Source organism: Corvus hawaiiensis, chromosome 3 (genome assembly GCF_020740725.1).
Source record: "Corvus hawaiiensis isolate bCorHaw1 chromosome 3, bCorHaw1.pri.cur, whole genome shotgun sequence".
NCBI classification, from domain to species: Eukaryota; Metazoa; Chordata; class Aves; order Passeriformes; family Corvidae; genus Corvus; species Corvus hawaiiensis.
The window spans coordinates 77,828,826-77,852,974 of record NC_063215.1 but is presented as its reverse complement, the minus strand read 5'-3'; the positions used below and the strand labels follow the sequence as shown (position 1 = coordinate 77,852,974).

Below are 24,149 nucleotides of genomic sequence, written 5' to 3'. Positions count from 1 at the left end.
CAATTTACTCATATATAATATTGCTTCAAATTAAATAATTATAGATTATATTTTTAAACATAAAGCTATATTTCTAGGGTTATTTAGAAGAAATTAGGTTTTAAACATGGGGGGAAAAAAACTAATTAATGGGTTTATTCACAAGTTATTTATACTTGCAATTGGTAATGTGGATACAGGTACTGGGCTACATATTCAATAAATGGACCTTTAAAACTGTATTTGTTTTTTAACTTATAAAATTCGCTTTTCCTAAGTAAAGAAGTTGTTACAATAAATGGCCATTTCTAATAGTCATGTGTATACTTCCCTGTGAGAAGAAGCACCAAACTGTTGTTTCTAGTACCACACCACTGCATTACTGGTATCCCTGAAGCAATTGTGGAAGATTATCTTGTGTTTGGGAAGGAAGGGATGAGGCTTGCTTATTCAGTCAGGTGCACTCTGTACTTTATACTGCCAAATCAGGTCAGCTGGGGTAAGAGAGCCTTTTTGTGTAAAACTGCCTTGAAAATTCATATCCTTTACTCAGCTGGGGAAACTTCTGTTAAGAGTTAAATGACATAATCACTTCATTTCTGTAATTATCGTGTCCAGAGGAGCAGAATGGGAGGGCTGGTGATGCTTGCTCTGCAGGCTGTACCTCCTAGCAGGTGTCAAACCACGCTGCAAAGCAGAGTTGGTTTCCTCATCCTGGAAAACATGCCTTGGGAATAAATCCAACAGCATTCAAAAAAAAAACAAAAGCAAAAAACCAAACCAAAACAAAACAAAAAAAAACCCAAAAACCCAATGTAGAAATACTCTTCTGTTCTATTTTTAAAAACTACTTCCAGTTTCTGAGTTCTGAGGAAGGACTATCAATGATGTGACATGAGCTTCTCAAGTAAGTTGTGAGGAGATTTGCTTTCTCCAGTACTGCCTAGCAAAGTGTGTTCTGGAACACTTGTTCTTCATGAAAAGCGTTAGACACTGATTTTCTCCCAAGCTTTGTATGTCCTTTTTAAAGTGCTTTAACCAATACAAACATCCCAATGATTATAAGGAAAAGGGTAAAGTCAGAGTTCTGACTGATGGCAGAAAGCGAGGTGTCAAAGTTGATAGACACTGGTAAGTAATGACAGTCATTTTAGTTATGTAATCTTTTCCTCAGGACTCATGGGTCTTTATTGAGCTGTATCTAGTATAAATGTAGTAGAACATGATAAAAAATACAGGTTTCTGGCATGGTTTGCCACTAATAAATTCACCGACCTTATGCTCTTTCCTGGTACCTTCGTTCTCCTCAGCCTAAAAAACCTAAGGGAGGCTGGAGGATGGCCAGGAGCAGGGGATAATTCCTGATAGAAAAGTACAGTTCTGTGCTTTTCTCCTCTTTCAGCCCTTCCCCAGTTAAAGAACAACCACATAAACTACTGCCACTGGAAAACTTTGAACATAAATATTGGTAGACTTATTCTAGGGAAAAAAAAAAAAGTAGATTATTACATTTGAGACAGAAATGCATGATTACACCAGGGCTCACTTCAGTCTAATTACAGTATCCTAGTTAGTGTTAAACTTAGGGTCAGTTTTTGTCTCGATGGACTGAGATCTCTCTCGCTCACTGGAGAAATGCAAGAGCAAGATGGTATCTAAGATGTCCCTGACTTACTAGAGGAAGCCAAAGGTCTTTGAATTGGTGATGTGTATCCAGATAGGGACCCTGAAATCACCTTTGGCCTATTTCTTTAACTAAAAGAAAAGGGGGAAATTTCAGTAGGCTACAGCGTATAAACAAACCACAAGCATACACGATGAGTAACTTGAAGGTAAACATGCCAAAGTCCTTTCCAAAGCTACTGGGATCAAAGTGAAATATACAATAGGTCATAGTGGATTTCTACAGTCATTCAGGACTTGACACAGAGACATTTAGGTTTGCAGAAGGCCTAACAGGCAAAAAAAAAAAAAGATTAAATATTCAATTGAAGAATGGATGCATTTTACTCATGTACCCAAATGTGCATGTGCCAAATTGAGTTGGGTGGTTACAGACAACCTCCAAACTATGTACACTGGATCTTTTATTATTAGAAAGATTTGAAATGTTTTGTCCCACAGACATCTGAGTTAATCTTTATGTGGGTATTGATCTTTCCAATAAACATTAATATTAGCTGGTGATGCTACAGCTTCAGTTCACAAGGACTATCTTGTTTTTTACAAGAGATATCTTGTTTTTCACACCAAAGGCCTTATAAATTAAATATTATATCCAAAAGCTACTGATCCTGGGCACCTGGGCTGGACAGTAGTGTCTGCCCTGCACACAGGGGGAGTGTTAGCCCTTACAGAGTGGAAGCCAAACCTTTCACAAGTGGCAGGAAGCTCAACAAAACCAAACCAAAAAGATACGTGGAGTAGATCAATGCCCTTACTGTGATCCCCCTCTGTGACTTTGGTGTTGCTTTCTTGCTCAGAAAGTCCCTCTTGAAGGCTGTGCAGAAGTACATTTTTATAACCTGCTGAAACCAGTTCCTTCTCTTCTCTGAAAGCTCAGGAGGAGGCAGTGGGAGCAGACATCAAGTGGAAGGAAACGCTGTGATCCCAGTGCTTGCTAAGGATGCTGCAGATCAGAGCAGGGAACCCCATCAGCTCCTTCCTTAGGCTGGTGTTGGTCAAACCCACGCAACCACCTCCTGGGAGCATGATGCAAGCTTCCAGCAGTGTCGGCGTATTTAATGTTCTTTGGACTAAAAGAGGGACTGTCACTTTGCAGGAGGGTGCCCTGACGGGGGTTGCTATGCAGCACTTCCATACTGAGTGGCTGCTCTGCACAAATTTCTGCCACATCATTCCTCAAGAAGGCTGCTACAGCAGTGTTTGTCAGAGATGGAAAAAGCCTCACTAGATGTAATCCTTAGTGTTTAGGTTTACCTAAAATAGTTCTTCTGGGAATTGCTAATATTCACCATCTTGAAGCTGAGGAGTGGGGTAGTGTTTTCCCTTGAGAACCAACTTCTTCAACAGTTGCTATGCATTATTAGGAACAGCATTTACACTTGTTATTTGATAACTTATTTCCCTTCTTCCTTCCTTCATTTTTTTAACCTTTTTTTTCCCCTTAACCTCCAGGTTGCTGTGATTAGAATTTTGCAGCCTCTCTCTCTCAGTGTACATCTCATAGATGTCAGAAGCTGCATAGAGCCAGTCAGTTCATTAGTCGCCACTCAGCTCTAGGCCTTGGTAATGTAAAAATTCAAGATTTTGTGGTCTAATTTTCACTTTCTTTTAAAAGCTTAGTTATAATTGGAGATCTTATTTGAGATTAAAGCCTTATTTATCTCTTTGTTCGCAAAGGTTTCACTCATGTTTGACATCTATTTCTTTAAGGCCCTCCTGTGGTTCACAGGATTAGCGTGCTATTAATGCTATAGTAATTTATTTGGATTTTAAGGCAGTGAGTTTTTTATTATGTTTGGGGAACACCATTTGCCTGGTCTTGTTACAGGTTTTACCGATATTGCACCAACTGTGTGGAAGAGGTTGTTCTAAAACAACATTTATAGGTAGTCATAAGCATCACAAAATTTCAGAGTGATATTCTATATTGTCAAAAGACAGTAAATATTCTCCACGTGTACCATAGTAAAGATACAGATTTAAACAGAGAAAGTTGATTGTTCCAGTTGTTTGTGGCTTAAAAATCTTTGAATTAATCTTTGGAGTTCATCCATCAGTCCTGATCTACTCATTCACTGCCAACTGCTCGTGCTAGGGTGATATGAATGCATGTCATATTTGAGGCCCAGAGAGACTATCACAGCATTTAAAATAGATTTCCAGATTACTGCAGGCCTTTGAAGTCATCCACTTGCTTCTGCACTAACCTTTTGTCTGTTAAGGGATACTACTAAAAGTGACACAAAGGGAATCACAAAATCCTTTTCTCTTTTGATGTTTTATTCCAACGAATAACAGCCTCACTTTTGAAACTACAGTTACCTTATTTCCATTCTGCGGCTGCATGAATTTTGCACCCAGAAATTTGCCTGGTTTTGTGCTCCAGTCTGTCTCTCTGTGCTTCTAGAACATGTGATTTTTCTGCCTGTGAAGATTCTTGTAGACATTAATCAAGTCACCTCTCAGCCATCTGCAAGCTAAGCTGAACAGATCAGGGTCTTTAATAATCTCCATGGCAGGCATTTTGGGGTTTTTTGTCCCTGCATCTGAACTCTGGATCATTTAAATATATTAAAGTTATATTAGTTGGTGCCATTTTAAAAATGACACTTGTGGCCTGAATGGTGGGGTTTGCATGGTATTTTCTTACCGTTAACATATACTGCCTAATCTCTTCTTCCACTTTCCCTTAGAAGCCAGGGATGAAGCTTCCAGTTACAATGGTGAGGTATTTTTTTTAATTCTTACAGATTGATTTTTAAGAGAATCAAGTGCTTGTTGATGATATGACTGAGAAGACTGGCATTTAAGCATAAGATAGGGCAAATTGCAATGGATCTTCCCCAGTTAGGCATTATATTTAATGAAACATGACCTGGAAGAAAGATTCTGTGACTAAGGGAGTCACTCAGCCTGTCTTAGGCTGAGGTTCTAGGTGTTGACTGCATCACAATGAGGGTATTTTTGACTTGAATGGTTATTAAACAGTAGAAAAATACACCGAGTTTAAAGGTCATTGAACAATGATTTTTGAATGTGTTGGTGGACATAATAATATACAACACACCCTATTTCAAAGACAAACACTGTACTTTTCCTAATAGACCATATCATGGTACAAGAACATGAAGTCACTTGGGAGACTTCTTGGAACTGGAAATTGTGCAAGTTGTGTGCATGTTGGATATGTGACATGAGCTTCTCATAAAGCTGCTGTCATTCCTGGGCTCGGGAGAGTAATAACAATTTGCATCCGAATTCCAGAATAAATAATCCTCACTTTTGCTTAACTGAATAAGCATTTCTTTTGGCTGGGCCAAAGGCATGCCTACATCTCAGCTGTGTATTCCACTTTATTCCCACCCATCAACACATGAAGGAGCATGTTTCTCATTCCTGGACAAAATCTGTACCTGCATGTATTAGTCCACAGATCCAAAGACTGCAGCCCTGTAACTGATGTGCAGCGCTACTCAACAGTGTAACTGATGGCAGCAGGCTGGTGGTTGAAGTGAGACCAGATAGGAAAAAGTCAGCACTGCCAAGAGTTTCTAAAAGCTGATGGGTCACTCTTGTCACTGCTCTGAAGTGAAGGGCAGGTTGTTTCTGTTCTCTGTGTTTAAGCCCCATTGTAACAGCAGATGTTCCTAAAGGGTAAGTTGTTTTAGTACCGACAGGTGAAATAAAGAAATGGATGAGTAAAGCAAATAACTGATTATAACAGAATTTACAATAGAGACAAGAGCCCAGACAGTAATGTGACAATTAGAAAGTCTGGGTAAATGCACTAGAAATCACTGAATCTTCCTTTGCATGCCTTAGCAAGGAGACTATCATTAAAATCGAAGCTGCAAAATTCTACAGTAGGGAAAGTGTTACACTTTACAGCTGCAGATGTTTTTACTGGTGACCACAGACCCTGAAGGACAGGAAGAATCAATTAGGCAGGAGCGTGCCAAGCCAAAACAATGCACAGGCTTACCACAGATGGTGAGTCACCAGCCTCTTAATAAACTGATTTCCTTGACAAAAAATGGAATTGATCTCAGGCCAGCTTTGGTTGTTTAGAAAACAACCAAAGAGCTCCTGTCCATCTACATGAATGGACAGATAATCCTTTCTTCCATCTTGTCTCCAGAGAGTCGGAGTATGGCATCTTTAACAGTCAATTCACTAAAGTTATCTGTGAGTAACCTGAAAAGCTGGACATAGCCTAAAATCCTTGTCTTCAGCTCTTCTTCACAGCTTTTAATGCAAAATCTTTGCTTCTTGTGATCTTCAGACGTTAGCTGTTATTGTTACTGCCTCTTGTTTGCCTTGCTGTAGTGTCCGAGATGCTCAAGCCAGCAGCTGTGCTGCCCTTGAACATGATGTTATTCAGGCATATAACAGGACTATCTGAGCCCCAGGACAATTCTCATGGTATCTCCTTGTGGGATAAGGAAAGGGAGTGAAGCAAACTGGGATGAGATAAAGGAGGGGAAAGATACAAGAAAGAAATGAATGTTGACTAAAGAGCAAAATTACAAGTCGGAGGGGAGTTGTGGGCTACTGTTTTGAGTTTTTTAAAATTTTAAACAAATGCGTACCTCTCCATACAGGGGGAAAAAAAGCATGGTTGCTTTCTCATTAAGTGCAGAGGTTTAACATGGTTGTCAATGCAGATTTCCTAAAAGGACTGTGTCTTGATCAGGCACTTGAGTATATTGTGGGAAAGCCTTTCTCTCAGACATCTCATTTAATTCATTTTCTAGCACTGGAGGCAAAGACTTCATCTGCCTGCCCAGGGCCTGGTGTGACCCATGGCTTCCTAACCAGGTCCTCTGAAAAGTTAATATATGTTCAACAGTGGCTGAACTTGGCTCATTCCTGATCATGGTCGTATTACAAGAGGAATTAGAAGAGGGAATGGAAGAGAAAGCCTGGATTTGTTGTTTTTTGGGTTTTTTTCTCTTCAGTTTTCCTGTTTGGATGTTCTTGGTTATGATTATGGTCCTCCAGAGAAGTCTCCTTTTTTAACCACTGGGCCCATAAAGACAGGTGTACTGGACTCACTGGCCTGCCCACCAGAAGAGGCTATAAAAACCACATGACGGACCTGTGGGGCAGAAAATTGGTAAGAGAAAGGTGGAATAGCTCATGGTACGTGCTGGGGGGCAGAGGAAGAGGATGGGGAGGGACATGCATGTCCCAATGATTGAGGATTATGAGGACTAAAGGAGCAGGAATTTTCTTTCATGAACAGAGAAAAGAAAGGAAGGACAGAAGTGGGAGTAGGACAGGAGCAGCTGGTAGGAGAAAAGAGAGACTGCCTACAGTCAGAGCAGAAATCCTACCAATAACATTCCTGAAGTCCAAGTTTGCTTGGTTATGCTTGCTTGGACCTAAATCACATGCTGTTTCTCCATATCTGGTGCCACATGCTGTTCCTGCAGGGAACCTGAGCCAGACTCACCACCTTTGTGATACTGCCAGGTCTGATGACAATCCAGACATGAACACTGGTGTAACTGTGTGCAGGCTCAGATGTGGTAATGCAAGGAAAGCAGAACCAATCCCTCAAAGTAGGAGGGGTTGATTTTGCTTTTGTGGTCACTAGTAAGTCCAGCAAGCAGAAAAGGCTATGCAGGCTGCTTGCCAGCAACTAGCAGTTTCCAGAGGAATGGTACCTTGGAAGATCTCAAGGGGGCAAGGGAAATTCATGCTAAGGCAGCTTGTGTGAAAGCACTCATTTGTCTGGCACTGAAATCCTAAATTTGTCTAGTGGGTGAACTGTCTGACTAATGGGCGTTTAAGACTTACTTGTTGCTTCCCAAAGCAGAGGTTTGAGTATTGAGGCTGCACAAAGATAACAGTTCCAGGTATAATTTGAATAGTAACTGTGTGCTTTTAATGTGACCAACACATGGCATTCAAACATGACCAGTACTTGGGGACTGGAAATGAATTACACAAAAACAAGCAGGATCCTTTTTGTTTTTCTTTTCTTTTTATTTCTTTATAAAGAAAGGAAAGGATGGGCATGCCAAACCAAAATGGCAGAACACAGACAAAGGTGAGCACTGAGGCCTCTCCTTGGGGGCCATCCACAATAAACTCTTGCCTTGGTAGGGTACAGCTCCCCATCCCTCCTGCCAGGAGGAATCCAGCATGCAGCCAGCCCTTCAGCACAATCACAGCTCTTTGAAGTTAGTTTGCACAGTTTCACAATACCGTCAGCCCACATCATGGTGGGACAGCAGCAGCTGAGGCCAGCAACATTAGCAGCAGCAACATGGGATACAGTGCACAGAAAAAAGGGAGCAAAGAGCTTGTTTGCAAACGATTGTAGGTAACAATATAGAAAGTCAGATCATCATTCTGCTATAAAAATATTACACTTCATAAAACCATGTACTATAAAAAAAATCTATTCAGAAACGCTGGTAAACATAACAAGTATCTGTACACTGGCTGCCCTTTTCATACAGGAAACATAAAAAGCGTGAGCCTCAGAAATCATCATTTTGTAAACATGAATATGGAGCCTGTAAACAAAGTGCTAGATCATGGTTCATATTTTGTCAAATTAACTTAATACTACCAAGTAAATCCCTTACACACATCATCACCTAATGGCCAGACTCCACTACTGTGACAGGAAAGAGGACTTGACTCCAAGCTCTCCCACTAGAGTCATTGAAGGTGCATATGGATTCAGGAATTAACACAGGAGCGAAGGCAGCAAGATATGGCTCTGAATAGCAAATCAGAAACAATCTTTTAGCAACTGGTTTTCATTTTCTGCACTTCAAATGCGTATTTCCAGTCTCTCCTTTCAAAATTTGCCTTTATCAAAGAGGGTGTGCATTTTCCTCATTTTCCTTTCAGGCTACAGCATCTCTGAAAAATATGTCCATAACATCCATTTAGGAGACATAATGGAGTACAAGTTGACTCTGTAACTATGTATACCAAAGCAAGAAGCAGTGGTTGAACAGTTCAACACTGAACATCGTGGTTTTCACAACAGAGGATGACAAAAAGGGCCAAATTCTTATTTTTAGACTCTAAACTTCCAGCTGCAAAATATTTTCACGTACAAGCCTTGTGATGACATGAATGATCAGATGCTGGCTGACATACATGTGTTGTCACCTAGCTGCATCTGGACATGCAAGGTCTAGGTTCACAAAAATCTATGAAGAGAGTTTAGCTAAAATTTGGCTCTAAGACTTACTGTAACTTTATTTACTCTGTAACATTTTTGTTCTGCATAGGCTTCAATCCACCCTTCACCTGAATACTATGAGTTTTAATTCTGTACACACTGAGAACCTACTTTTAACTTCACTTCATCTTCTGAGTTTAAATTCTCATGTTTTTGCTGACTTTCAGAATAGGAGAGGGTGCGCAATTGTTGGATGTGTCTGCTGTGGACAGACATGGAAGGAGGAGTGTGGGACTGTGTTCAGACAGGAATTGAGGTACCAGAAGCAGATTAGCTGCAGTATTTTCAGGCAACACAAGATTTCAGGATCAGGGTCAGCTAGGAGGTAAGAATATACACTTCTAAAGGAAAATGATGCATACCTCAAAAGAGAAAAGAAAAATGGGCTTGTACATTTTATTTTTTTTTAAATAAACTATACTAAAGCATCTTATTAACATTATTTTAGGCCTTTTATTTTTATGTAAGGAATATCTGAAGGGTTGTGTCTCTTGCCTGTCTTTTAGGATTCAGATATGGAAACCTGGAGCTTATGTGGCTTTTGCTTAAAAGTGTCATCTCTGGATGTTCAACAAGAGAACTTTGCTTATAAATATTTGCTTTGGCATTTCTGATACACACATCCTAAGAGAAGGCTTCAAAACACCTGACTGAAAATAATTTTCCAGTGAAAGCTACGATATATTTTCTGCTATAGGAATCTGCTGTATTTTCTGTGTTTGACTGCCTTACTCCTAGTGATCGAGAAAGCTGTAGCATGCCTCAAAATCAAGAATTTCCTCTGTAAAAATGGATGATTTAAAAACAAATCCTGGGGGTTTTCTACCATTCTTATTAAGTTATCGGTGGCAAAAATACATGCAGTTAACATTATTTCCCCACGACATGCCATCTGTGGCCCTTCTGGTTACAGGGAGTTTATGTGAACTTTTGGCCGATTTTCAGTAACCTGGACTTGTCCCACTCTCCATGCACAGGGCTTGGCACTGGGAACCTGCTGCTGGACAAACATCACATCATTTATAGCCCTGACTCTGAGCCACAGCTGGGCTCTGCTCAGCCTAACTCAGAGACAGAGGGACAGAGGGGACACTGAACTTGTAGCCACTCCAGTGTGTTGACAGCACTGTTGGCTAAACTGATTCTGTTGCCCTCCAGCTGTCTCCAGCCATTTGTTCTGACGCACAAACATTTACTTTGCCCCATGGTGACCTGGCTAAGGGAGGTGGGAAAGGACAGATGAGCAGCTGAAATCAAGAGAAAGTGACTGCCTGCCATTTTTAGTGTCAGCACTTGCATATGCTGGGGTAAGTTCAGCAGACCAACAGCATGAGAAACCTTTGTGCCATCTATGGCCTAGTGGATGTTCCAAACCCTGTCATAATTCCTATCACAGACACACAGCAATTGCATACTTGACCAAGGTTTGGATGCATCTGGAGGTACCAAAGCTGGGTACAAGTTGCTAGAGAGAGCTGAAAGGGTCTGGCTGAAAAGAGAGCCCAGTATTATATCCAGGGTTAGATGAAGCACAGGGACACACAATCTGTATTTTGTAAGAGTGTGACATGTGATGTCATGACATCATGTCACACAAGATGTGCTTCACTCAGCTCTCTGTGCTTGGACTATCCCCAGCATCCTGAGCTCTCAGGGAGCTGAAGAAGATTATTTTGTGGAGAAACAAACCAGAATCTATTCTCATATAGACTTCTTTTTCAAATGTAAAGATTAATTACAGTGTGTCTGTGTCACTTGTCATTTGCTGAAATAGTTAGGCTTTATAAATGCTATCTGCTGTTAAAATTTGCTTAGAAAAAATTAAACAGATTTTAAACAAGGGAAAATTCATGAGGGGCTGGGGCAGTGGTCAGCCCTCCCTTTGAGCAGCATCTCCCACACCTCTGCAATGTACACAAGCTGTGGTGCTGTGTAGGAACTGGGGTAACACTTCCCATGATATTCTTCTTCAGAGCCCTTTGACTTTCTTCAGAGTTCTGGAGCTGCAGAGGCAGGGTCCAGCTCTGCAACATGTGGGGAAATGCCTCCTCCCTGCTGGGCAGACACTTCTCTACTGAGCTGAACAACAAAACCTGCACAGATATGGTCCTGTGCAACCTGCTCTAAGTGAACCTTCTTTAGCAGGGGGGCTGGACTAGATGGGCTCCAGAGGTCCCTTCCAACCCTAACCATTCTGTGACTGATTTTGAAGTGGGTCTCTGGATGAGCTGACTATGTCTGTGACAGGTACACTGTGGTATGCCTTGGACAATCATTGCATTGTGCAGCCTGATGGTTAAGAATGTAACTATAATATTTGTAATAGCCTAAGGCACTAGGTCACTTTATGGATCAAAAACTTGCAAGATGGTATGTTCTAATTCAAAGAGATTTTTAGACATTCAGGAGTTAAACATAACATTTAGTAAAAGTCTCTTAAGGTTATATAAAGAGAAAGAGAGAAGCTAAGCCTTTTTCTATTTTCTCCTAGGAAAAAAAAGTGCTATTGCTGAGCTATACCATGGCCAGGAGTCTAGAAAGGAGATGCTGGTATAAAAGCAGCCATTGCAGTAATTAGGCCACAGCCTAGCATCCTCTCCTGGATCCAGCTGGGCCAGGGGAAGTGGTGGGTGCTATGAGTCTGAAATAATGACTGCCAGTGGCATATTCCTCCCTTTCTGCCTCCCTTGGATTTGCTGATGGAGGCTCTTGTATTTCAGTCCAAGTGAGCTGGGACAGTGGAAATGGTTTAATTTGGTTCACTTGACTGGAACAGATCAGAAAACCCTCAGAAGGGCACTTCCCATGGCAAGACTGCAGAGGAGAGACTGATCTGCCTTTGGAAGTGCACAGGATGCACATCTGGGACAGAGGGGAGGCTGAATGGCACAATTTCCTCCATGGATGGGCACAGCCTTTTTTTCTACACCCAGAGTAATCACTACCAATATCAATGACAGATTTCAAAGAACACTGCAGACAAAACTTTCAAGGCTATCACCTCAGCCGCTGACTACAATTCTGTCCCTATTTTTGTGCATGTATTTACATACAGACACATATGTGCACACATCTGGATGCACTGGCAACAAAACCTTAATAAACAAAGCCCACTATATGTATGGGCTTATAGTTATTTATAGGCTTATAAAGTAATTAATAGCATTAAGATGTATGAGTCTGTATGTGTCTCTATGATAATAGCTGGTGGATCAGAAAAAAGTAAGTCAGGAAGAGATTAAAACCATTAAACTTTGGGAAGAGCAACATCCTGTAAGCTTGGCCTAAAATAATATTCAGTTGGGGAAAAATGCTCAAAGAATTAAGACTGACTATATCTAGAGGGAATTAGACTTTTTCCAGTGGTTGTGAGAGAAAGCAAACTGAACCAATACAAGATGACCAGGAAATCTCAGAGGGAGACAAAAACTGTACATAATATTTGCAATACTTTTTCTGCCCATATACAATACAATACAATTACTCTGACCACTAAAAATACATTTTGTTAAAACAGCACATAGCAGCTCGGACCCCACAAAATCCAGCCTTCCTTCCAGGTTGTCCTTTGCATCCTTATGCCCACCTTGCCTTCTTCCAGGACAGAAGTGACTTCAAGAGAACCAAGGCCTGGCCAGAGCTATTCTGCACCAGCCAGGATATCCCTGTCAGTGGATATCCTCGCAGCGTGCTGTTAGCAGAAACACGCGAGACTTAACTTCTAACAAGCAGAAAATTCTAAAGGCAGCAAAGCTTAGCCAGAGGAGAGAATATGGGCTGCTGTGTGCACAACCATGAACACCCACCTGCACGTTTGCACTCATCGGTCCCAGCTGATTCAGCCTCTGTGTGAAGTTTCACAGCATTGTTTATTTTAGAAAAGAGAAGGGCTTCAAGGAGAGCTGCTTTGCAGTGATTCTCTGTGCACAGCACATAAACTTGAACATTAAATATAAGTTTAAATTATTAAGAATAAATTTAAATTTAAAAATAGACTAATGCAAACAAACAAACTTCAGTCAACATTGAATCAGAGCTACTTTTAGGAAGAATATTACTATAGCAAATGAAACCCCTTGGACACTCTGAGGCAGTGACCTGGTAATTCCAGTTCAGCACCAAGATGCACAAACTACCCAGCAAGCAAAAATTACCATGTCTAGCATATGAAGCTCCATGTTCACATTTTTCTTTTTTTTTTCCCCTGTCACAACAGAAAAAAGCCAACACAGCACAGTAGATTTTCCCACGAAGCATCTGAGGTGACAAAATTCACTCAGAAAATAAAAATTAACAAAAGCAGTACAAAGAAGAATCCCGGTCAGCTTGTGACCACCATAAGCCAAGATGGGTAAGAAAAAGAATAAAAAAACAGTTCACATCCAGCACCACAAACCTTGCTTGCTTTCTTTGAAACCAGGGAATGAGAAAAAAGTCCATTTTGCAGAGACCATTTCAACAAAAGTTTTCTTTCCCTGGACCTGGAAAATCCAGGTATTAGGGCACAGAATTTTTGTTTTATATGTATATAAATACACATGTACATATTCATATAAATATAAAAGCAGAGCATCCTCCCATTTCTCCTCATAATTTATTATTATTAAAGCTTGTAACAGAGTTGGCTGAACTCTTCAGAAGTGGGTACTCTCTGCACACACATGGCATGGGGAATTTAGCTCTGCTAGAGCAGAACACCCAGGCAGGGACATGAAATGTTGGGTGATGGAGGCAGATTTGGGTGAACAGCCAGGGGAGGGCAGGGAGCAGTGACTGGAAATGGCCTCTCTTGCTCCAAGATGGCACTCTGGCCTGCCAGAACTGCTCTCAGTGAGCAGACTGGGTGATGGTGTGGGAGGATGGCTGCATCAACCCACTAGGCTCCTGGGCAGCCCAGCCACCCACTGTCTTCTGCACCAGTCACTGAAGAGGGACTGTCCCCTGTTTTGAGAGAGTCCCAGTTTGCCCCCCAGCAACTTGTACACTAGTTGCCTTTGGGTAGTTTTGCCTACTGTCCTCAAAGCCACTCACACCTTTCCCTGCCTCTTGTTTGGTTCCCCAGCCCCCTCACCTAGTCCTCCCAGACCTGCTTGCTAGCCAAGACCAGACACATTTCTCTTGCCTGATCCACACGCTCCTACTCACACTGCTTTACATGAATGCCTTCCCACAGTCTCATAAGACCCATTCTTTTCCTCAGAAGACCAGGTTCTCAGAGGTTTTCTGCTCTCTGAGACTTTTGAGCAAGTCAGAGCTGGTGGCACACTCTCCTCGAGAGATGCTAGCTTCATTCCAGAGAAGGCAGGGGCAAAGTGCAAAATATTCCTCAAAAATAGAAGGTATTTCCACCACCAGCAGCTCTCTCTCCCTCATGCTGTATAGCACTTGTTTCAAATAAGGTATTAGTCATGTGTCTCTGCAGCCTTCACTCTTCCTGGGGTGAGTGGAGATCAGTAGATGTCTACTGGTGACCAGCCAAGTCACTTCATCATCACACATGCTGGAACAGCATTCAAACCCAACTGCGTTCTTTGTAGCAAAAAGTGCTTTTCTTGAGAAACAAAATGAAAACTGTTCCCATGGAACATCTTACAGACTCAAAAATAGATTTCCTAGGGTGGGAAGGATGGAGCTCACCTATTTTGTTTGGCTTTATCTCAGTAAAGAAACAGAGCTACCGGCAAAACTGGCACATCTTTGTGAAGTTGTTAAACTCAGGAGCCTGGCTGGAATGTAACAAAAAAGATGTGGTGAATGAGAACTTTGCCATACGTGGGCTTCTGCTAGTTCTGGCAATTTCATGTGCAGGTTGTTCGAAAAAGTTCTGCTAGCCAAGTGAAGATTAATTTCTCAAATAATAAGCTGTGGGTTTTCAAGGAGGCCTTTTGGGGGTACTGCTACAATCTGGTAGAGGTAAGTCTTTTCATGCCTCGCCGCTGAGCCAGATTGGAGGACAATACAGGCTCCAGCCTTGGTGCCTGAGGTGCTCGGTTTAAAGCAAAGTAAGTGGCTGCCATTGCACCCTGGAAAATAGAGAAGGAGAAAACTTTGAGCTGAAATTCAGTTCTTTGATGCTTTTCCCTTCCCCTATTCAGTCTCCTGCAAAAACTGTCATTCATGCACAATTTCCGTGAAATTATACCATTTAGGCTGGCAGACAGCCAGAGTGTCTCAGATTCAAAGTGGTGAAGAGCAGTATGTACCACCAGATTATTACAATGCCGCCTGAAGTTAAAAATACTGAGCAGGTTTCAGTCAAAAATCTTTGCTCTTAATACAGTGCCATATTAAATTTAGCTGCTGTGGCAAATAATCTTCCCAACTCCTCTATCACTTTCCAGACTATTTACACAAATGACAGCTCATTCTGCAAGGAAGGAAGAGGGAAGGGTGTAGGAGGTACCTTCACCAGGTGAACATCCTGTCTGCTGAGTTGGTTTTGAGACAGGTACTCCCTGTTCACTATCCATGGATGTCTCAGGACTTGGACTGCTGTGAGGCGCTGATGAGGGTCTACATGAAGCATCTTAGACACAATGTCCTGGGTTGAAAAGGAAGAAAACAGTACAAGGGAAAAAGTAATTAATAGCAGGGCTGGTTTTACTAAGATCTTCCTGTTGGCAGTATCACAGTTAGCATGTCCAATGGAGAGAGTGATACACTTGAGACAGGCTTTATATTCTGTAAGTGTCAGGTCTTATCTTCAAAACTTTCAAGTGTAATGTTCAACTCTCAGCTCATAATCCAGTCAAAACATAATGTGGAGGGTATTCATCTGATCGAATGAGTGTTATTTACTGATGACCTTGTAGGAGTGATGAATACCTAGGGAGAGGATGCCATCTGGAGGCATCTCCTCGATGACCTGGAAGCATGCTTACAAGAGGAACTTAGAATAGAAACCTAACACTCAGGTAACTAAAGTTCAGTTAGGTTAGTTCTACAACATCTTTAATTTCAAAACTGGACAGCTGATAAAAAAATCCACTGTGAGGCTCCTAGGTTCTGGTAGCAAGATTAATATGTCAGTAGGATTGCTTGCAGTTTTGTGGTGGAATGTATCAGTGTTACTCCACTGGATAGTAACATTTGCTAAAAATGAAATCTCTTGCAAGAATCTTTAAATCCTGTCAAAGCTTCTGATTAATGCTGGGCAACTGGAAGCTTGCAAATTTCCTGCCCATTTACCTGGTCACAGACTAGTGCACAGCTTCATGCCTAAAGATCTCAGCACCTGATGATTTTTTTCTCCTGGGGTTTCCATGCTTTGTGATTGATGGGCAGCCTAAACTGTGAACTGTACAGGAATTAAAACTGCCTGCTCCTGGCTAACTGAGAAGCAAAGAGGTGATTCATGTATTGACTATACATCTGTGGCATTGACAAACCTACACTTCCTTTAAAAGTGCAGTTGCAGCAAAAAAACCCATTCCATGGTATTTAAATCTCGAGAGAAAATCTGAGAAAGGGTTTCACTGACCTTTGCAGTATCAGATACTGAATCCCAGTTTCCTCCTGTAAGAGCATATTTGCCACTGCCAATCCTGGCCAGAATCTCCTCTGGGGTGTCATCCGGTCCATTTGCAAAAGGAGTGAATCTATTATAAAAAAAAATAAAGAGAGAGAGAAAGAGAAAAAACCTATGTAATTTGCAAGTATGTGATTTCTAGGTTCTAGTATTAACTGCCACTAATTGCAACAGGAATTTGGTTCCAGAATGTACCACTGATACTGATGCTTCATTTTCACTCAAACTGTACAGGCTGGTGGTTCCTCATATTGATCTGTAGAGGAAAAGACTGATTCCTTAATTGTTTTTTATATTTTTGTTCCATTACAATTTTTTAGGAACGACATATTCTTTGTAAAAATAGTCAGGTTTTTACCTTAAGTCTGCTTTATTGCCAACACCTTTATTGGCAATACCAGTACCTTGGTAATGGCAAGAAAGGATAAAAATTATGAAGGAGAAAAATTACGATCTGAAACAGAAAAAAAGGAAAAGAAAAGAAGAACCCTTTCTAATCTATTTTGCATTGCTTCATTAACCATAATGTACAAGTCAGTTGGGCAAAAGAAATGACCTGCAATAGGTTACTTCCTTGTCTAGCCAGTCAGAAATGAACAGTAACATGCGCCCAGCTTTACAAAATCAGTGTCACATGCAGAGGGTACACTTTTTGTCTTCAGAAAGTGACAAGAGAAAAGGTTTTTGCAGCTGACTAAAATCTACCAGGCCAAATTTTACTCTGCAATCTTGAACAGCTGTGTAGGTTTAGAAGAAGTAGGTATTTCAGATTTTTATATTTTTCCTTCAATCTGTCTTTTCTGAGAACTTGCCAGAGTGGTTTTTAGATTGTTAGATAGTTGGGTTGGCCACAGCTTCCTATCCCACCCTATTTCTGGTAAAAAATTCAATTCCTCATGTTGTATTTTCTCCTTTTCAATAACATTTCAGACTTCACAGCAGTTCAGCCCAAAGAGATATGTAATGCTATTCCAATCTATAGCCATCAGGAGGGATGCAGTAGGAGTTAAGGACTGGCAAAAACTCTGAGGTCTGTCACTAGCTCCAGTAACAGGATCCTGTCCTGTGCTCTAGTCCTGGCTGTCTGAGCCCTCTCTGCTCATAGTGATGATAGAAGGAGAAAAAAATTCCTGGATGTAAATACTTGTTAGTTCCTACTCATCTCCTCTAATGAGGAAGAACAAGACCATTCATAAATGCAGTTCTGGCACCAAAAAAAGCATTCCTCAACTGATTTTGTTACTATTATTTTCTCTGATAAGTGCAGGAAAAGTGAAATACAGGTTACTAGCACCTGTCAGTAAATTTAATATCCACTAAGTTGTGCTATTTGTATTTCTGATTCAAATATATCTGGACTTTTTTCTTCATATTTAATAAAGAAACATTTTCAACCAAACAAATGTAACTGTGGGTAATGTGTTAATTTTAATTTACTGATTCCAGCTGTGTAGCAGTCTAGGGCAGCAGCCAAATAGGAAAAGGTTCTTGGAGATCCTAGCAGACTGGGAGACTTCCCCAGAAAGTCTCAATATATTTCAGGTGACCTTGAACACATCTGTAATCAAGATTAAAACAGATGAGATAGAGACCCCTGGCACCTTTTCTATAATCCACAAGGCAAGAGATGCAAATAACAGAAAGTCAGAGTCCAACTTTTTGTTTTCTATATAAAACCTAGGAATGAATCCAAGCTTCCTGTCACAGCTGAATGATCATGAAGCAGATTAAACAGTTTAGAGAGATCACTGAAAAGCTGCAAACTGCGCTTAGGTGTGATAAATGTGCACATACTACACTCTGAGAAATGAAATGCAGGGGCCTGATAACTCTAGATTGGGCTTGCACACTTTGTTTCCCAATCATCTCAGCACGTCTTACTCCTATCCTTCACTGCTTATTTCAATCTGTGTCTTTCCCTGCATCTTCCTGTGTTAGTATTTCACTTTAGCCAACACATTGGTAGGGGTATTTTTGCCAAGTACCTCTCAAAAGTTTCTGCTACCTGTTGCTATTCTTGCTGATCTCTTAGTTTACTTTCTGAATCATGTTTTTCAAATAGCATCTGAAAACTATGTCTGGGTGGGGTTTTTTTAGCTTTCAAAGGTGCTCAGACACTTCAATAACAGTATCAAATGAAGAATAATGAAGCTGAGGAGAATACATGTATCAGTAGAATGAATTAACATTCTTCCACACATAAGGTGAACGTGATGTGGCTCTTCATACTCCTATGCACCTCTCCTAATGGAAAACTTTCCCACTGCTTAAGTGGTGAGTGAACCCTTTAGGCGTCTAGGTCTCAGTGCATACAGGCACTTTCTGTTAAAAACCTAAACAATTTGTCAAGTGTCAAAGCTATTTATGCATTCTAAAAAAACCTTTTTCTAATTCTAGGTCTTGACATCTATTTTCTTGCTTTTAACAACTGAACACACTTCTTAAGGAGGCCAGAATCCTTATCTGTGACTCCTTTCAGGCTTAATCAGTGCTACAGTGCTGAGCCCACTGGAGACTGCTGCTCTAGGAGAACCTCGTCACTCACCCAGCCAACATGGTGTACAGCAGGATCCCCAAGCTCCAAATGTCACAGGCTGCATCATAACCTTGGCGTTTAAGGACCTGTGGGAAGAAAAGAGAGAGATGGAAATAAGTTAATCTGCATTCCTGAATTTTGAGCTTCTGATCTACAAAAAGCACTGATTAGTGGTTGTGTCTGCTGACATTCCCAGGGCTTAGCTGCATATCTGCCTTGAACAGGTGGCTGCCTTGAGATCAAAAACTCCAGTAGTGCTATGGAGCAAGGTGAAGCCCAGGCTGGAAGGATCTGGTTAGTGTTCAAACTCAGCACATCTTTCCCCTTTTCAGTGAGAGAGATGGGTGCAGCCTGGTGGACCTGGGAAGTCTGGGAGCTCCTCTGACCATCCAACATGCAGCAAAGCAGAGCAGTATTTCAGTGTTTTAAAATGCTTCATAGAAATACAAGCTCACTAATACTTTGAAACATATCCTCCTAACATAAAAGTTACCAACAACACCGTGGATGCATCATAGGGCTAAATGACGGTAATAAGTGTTCCAACTGAGCTCAGTTTGGATTTGATACAGCAAATGGATGCACACTGATGCATATCTAATGTCAGACTAAGGAAGATACATGACAACTGCAAAGAAAGCTAAAAGGCTTCTCTTACTTCTGTGTAAAGAAAAGTGGCCACATTTAGACTGGAAGTAACAGATAGCAGGCTAAAACTTGACCCCCTTCTCCTGTGGGGCAAACAAGACCTGTGGTAGTCAGCAGAGATCTGACCAGTAAGTTCAATACCGACACATGGTAAGGTATAGCAGTAAGGGTAATGTCCAGATTTCATTTGTGCTAGTGCACACTAGCAGAAATGCCTGTTTGGGTCAGTGCAGGTCCAAGTGAAAGTGAAGTCACCAACTAAGCTCAGGGACCACCTCCAGATCTTCCCACAAAAGCAAACTGCCCTCTCTTTATTCAGTTCTGTTACACAAGGATAGTTTTGTCCTCTTCAGATAGACTGGTAGATAGATCTTTTTGCAAAGCACATGAGAAAGGAATGTACAAATTCAGCAAGTCTTTCTCTCACCTGCAGCCTTATTACCCAGGAGCGATTTAAGTAGCTGAAGCCTATCACAGAAACTATGAAGTCTATCACCAAACTCTGCTAAGGAAAAACAGTTTGAGAAATTGTTGCCTCGACAGATTTTATAAATGATGAGTGGCAAAGCAACCATCTGCCAGGTGTGCTGCTGAGTGAACATTTGCTACCTGGAAAAAACCCCAACAAACCAAAAAACTCCCACAGCAACAAAACCAGGAAAAAGCCATAGTTCCTCCTGTTGACAAAGCTGGAAAAATCATGCTTCTGCCTCTCTCTCCTGTACATAATATATAGGCTTTCTGGCTGATTTATTTATTTCCATTTCTTTAGTTCCTGCATTCATTCTCCCTCTATTAATGTTAGTTTTTATGGGAAAAACTTCTTTGGTATATGACAAACTCAGCTGCTTCTTCCTTCACCTGTGAGACTGAATAGCCAACATTTATCTTTTGTTGTGGTCATTCTCACTGACTTTTGAACAGTTACATTTTCACTCCTTCTCTGCTTTCCTCCGATAACCAAGGATAATCAAGCCCAAGGTAAGTGACAGAAAAATGGGGCAGTGATGATACTTAGTGGAGCAGGTTAATAAGCAAGTGGTTACACAACCCCAAAGTGATGGCGAGGTGTCGTTGTGTGTTATCATTCCGTTTGCAGGTGCACTGCTAGATAACAGGGACACTCACTCTGTGCCAGTGCCTAGGGAAAGCTTTGCTGGCAAACACCTTTTTATCAATAGTAACTTCAGCCCACAGATAGCAACAGGACCCAGTGAGTTATCAGTGTCACTGCTATTTGAAAATGTCTCCAGCAGGTCTGTGTTTTAAAAGAGAACACTGAGCTGATGGGAGAAAGTGTGGGAAACCTTGGCCAAAAAGACTGGTGTTTGATCTGGGCAGGAGATGCTATGGAACAGTAACAAGCATGTGTCTTAGCAACAGATCAATCAGGGAGAGAGCTTTGCAAAAGTTGCAGTGCTGTCCTCCTGTAATGGATGCCAAAAAAAATTTACCACTGATTAAGGAGTTTAAGTCACTTTGAGAACTTAGTGGGATCTGAAACAGAGGCACAAACTGGTTCCTAGTGCCACACCATAGCAAGACATTGTGGAGGTGTATCCTGGACATAATGATACCCTGGGTTCATCCAATTCTGATAATGGCTCAGGTATTTTTCCAACCCCCTTTTATTTTTATAGGCTTTGACTTACCGGGTTAACAGTGTTACAAACACAGTTTTTTCTCAGTTGTGACAAGCAGGGATGTGAATGGGTACACAAGATAATAAAAAACCCTCATAATTTCAAATGACAAAGCAATAGTTCTTTACGAATTTTGTAGGAAAACTACAGAATAAAATATTTACTTTATCCAAGAGCACCCTACTGCATCAGTAGTACAACAGCCTGGCTCCTTCCTCTTCGCATGCAGCACGACTCGCACTAGGTGGCAGCGTGCCTCTTTCGGATAGCCTTCATCTTTGCTCTTGCTATCACCTAAAACGCAAATTAACTGTTTCCAAAATAAAGCGAGATCCAAGGGGGCAAATATGTCCTCCTTCTTTGGTCACTACCGTCTTTGTCACCAGCTCAGCTGACTTTCTGCCTCCTTAGTTATTTTCCTGATCATGTGGCAGACGTTGCCATCGGACTCAGACAGGGAACATGAAAGTCAAGTCTAAGCTGGAGGGCAGCATTATATCACAGGTAAAATGTAAAAGCACTTAAGGCTTTATGTAAGCTCCCTGCCAGTTCTGGTAATGTTTCAGTTAATCTCCAATGTCTCCTGCATTAGCAGGACCTGTATTACTCATCACAAATGACTGGGAGTGTGATTCCTGCTTTCAGTTCAAATCAGAAGAGTCTGATCTGAAACTGGAAATGTTTGTGATTACAGAAACTATACAAAATAGCCAATCTTGAAAAATAGCTACACCTATTTTAAGCATCTTGTACCTTGGAGGAAATCTGAGTGCATCAAATCTTGCAAACATGATTATTTTTGTGGTTTAGAAATTGAATGGCTGTGGTGTCACACAACTTTTTCAATGTACTTTGATAAATTTTGAACAGCTCATTCCCATTTCTAAAATGGAAGCCTAACCAAACAGCAATTAAAAACCCCAACCAATCTATCTTGGCAATAGAAGATTTTTTTTGCTGAAGAAAAATCTGTTACGAATTTATACTGGCCCAGCAATAGTCTCAGTATAACAAATTCTCCTTCTGATGCAGGAAGGCTGTTGATTCCTGTAACTTTTGGTATCATGAAAGGACCTTGTACAGAAAGATCATCCTATTTTTCTCTTCCCAGCCACATACCACACAGATGAACATAGCTTGGTTAGCTTAGGGAGAAAAAAAGATTGCTAGATTATACCGAGAGACACTGGTATTTGATAGTAGAGAATGGATGAAGTATTAAAGACAATAGCTTTTTGTTTTTCTTATAAGGACCAAAACAAGCAAAGGAAGACACACATTTGAAGTAGTGTATTGCAAGTACTAAAATTTTTGATTTTCATCACTCCAAGAAACGGGCAATTACCCAAGAAATTAACTTCTTGCTCCTTCATTGTGAGGAAGCAGATACGAACATCTCATGGATCAAATACAGCAAAGAGCCCAAGCCATGAAACAGCTGTATGACCCAAGCCCACTCCTGCAGGGCTGCATGAAAGGAGCAGCGCTTGCCAGTGATGCAGAGCCACCTCTCCCTGAGCTCAGGACAAACTGTTTGGTCTTCCTCCATTGCCCTGTGTGTAAAAATGAGAAAGCCTTTCCTACATCCCCCAGAATAGGGGGGATTGGTACTAGGAAAGCCCAAGACAAGAGATGTTTCTTTACCTCAGTAAAGTCAACAATACAGCTCTCACTGATTTCAGCACAGTAAAGATTTCATGCAAGGATTTTTGTTTTCAGTCTTATCACAGAATCATGGAATGGTTAAGGATGGAAGGGTCATATAGTTCAACCTCCATGCTCAAGCAGGGTCCCCTAGAGCACTCAGCATTGTGTCCAGATGGCTTTTGGAAATCTCCAGAGAAGGAGGCTCCACAATGTCTCTGGGCAACCTGACACCAGATTTCCCTCTTAAGCCTTAATCCTGTTCTGATGCAGTGCACCAGAGGGAAAGCACTCCGATTAGAAGCAGCTAGAGAAAAAAAGATATGTATCCCAGTAATGAGCCAAAGCATAGTGTGCACCAGTCCAAGACAGACACCAGCTTCTGTCAGGAGAAAAACAACTGCTGTGACAGGACCAGGAATAGGAAAGTTATGGTAATAAAGGCTGTTTGAGTGCCAGTAGCCTGGTTTCTGCCTTGCTCCTCTTGTAAAGGCAGCAAGGGAGAAAGGACTGCTTCCCAGGACACACTACTGAAGGCTTTGAAATGTGATCCTACCTCAGGTGCGACAAAGTTGGCTGTGTAGCAGGGAGTCATGAGCAGCCCGTTCTCCGCTCTCAGTTGCTTGGCAAACCCAAAGTCACAGATCCTGATGGAGTCTGGGTTTCCTGACTCATCCATGTAGAGGATATTACTTGGCTTGAGATCTCGGTGCACCACCTTAAGAAAGAAGAGTGAGAAATGAGTGAGAAGAGGAGGTCAGGGAGCACTCAGGCTTGGCTTCCACTCTTGGTCTGCTGGTTGAGGTAGGTCAAGAGCTCACGCCGAAAATATTTAAGTTTGGAAAAAAACTTGCTTAAAAGCCTTGGACAAATGAAGGAAAAAAAAAAAGTTAAAGTCTGTTAAAATGAGAAATAAAATGTTTGACAGCCTCTGCTGGTGTATTAAGAAGGTGGCTGCTGCTCTAAGGGGAGGCAACTTCCTGAGGGTGGTCGAAGTCAGCTGTTGTACAAACATCTTGGTGATAGAGTCTCCTCTGGAGCTTGATGGCCCTGAATACTCAGCTGAAAGGTGAAGAAGAAATCACATCATAGGAGGAAAGTGTGTAAGGGTCTTCTTGTGACTGTCCATGTGAGAGGCTCACACCTGAAAGGAAGGATTAGTTTTTTTCTTAATTTCAAAATGTATTCACAGAACTTCATGTGACTGTGTGTTTTACGAGACATGCTGCATTTCAGTGGCAGGAAAACAGCTTTTATTTGTTATAGCAAGACTGA

At 41.3% G+C, this 24,149-nt stretch overlaps 1 protein-coding gene across 4 annotated transcripts in view; it reads right to left on the bottom strand.

Moving 5' to 3' along the window:
* Window positions 1–7,635: 7,635 nt before the first annotated feature.
* The window catches only part of RPS6KA2 (ribosomal protein S6 kinase A2), a 285,019-nt gene continuing 268,505 nt past the window's right edge, over window positions 7,636–24,149 (bottom strand). For all 4 annotated transcript variants that reach the window (XM_048298315.1, XM_048298318.1, XM_048298317.1 and 1 more), the window contains 5 exons: window positions 23,431–23,592; window positions 18,949–19,025; window positions 16,356–16,473; window positions 15,279–15,416; window positions 7,636–14,898 (listed from right to left, as the gene is read on the bottom strand). In XM_048298315.1, coding sequence (XP_048154272.1) covers window positions 14,773–14,898; window positions 15,279–15,416; window positions 16,356–16,473; window positions 18,949–19,025; window positions 23,431–23,592 — 621 coding nt within the window. In that variant the 3' untranslated portion in view covers window positions 7,636–14,772. The remainder of the gene's footprint in view (window positions 14,899–15,278; window positions 15,417–16,355; window positions 16,474–18,948; window positions 19,026–23,430; window positions 23,593–24,149) is intronic.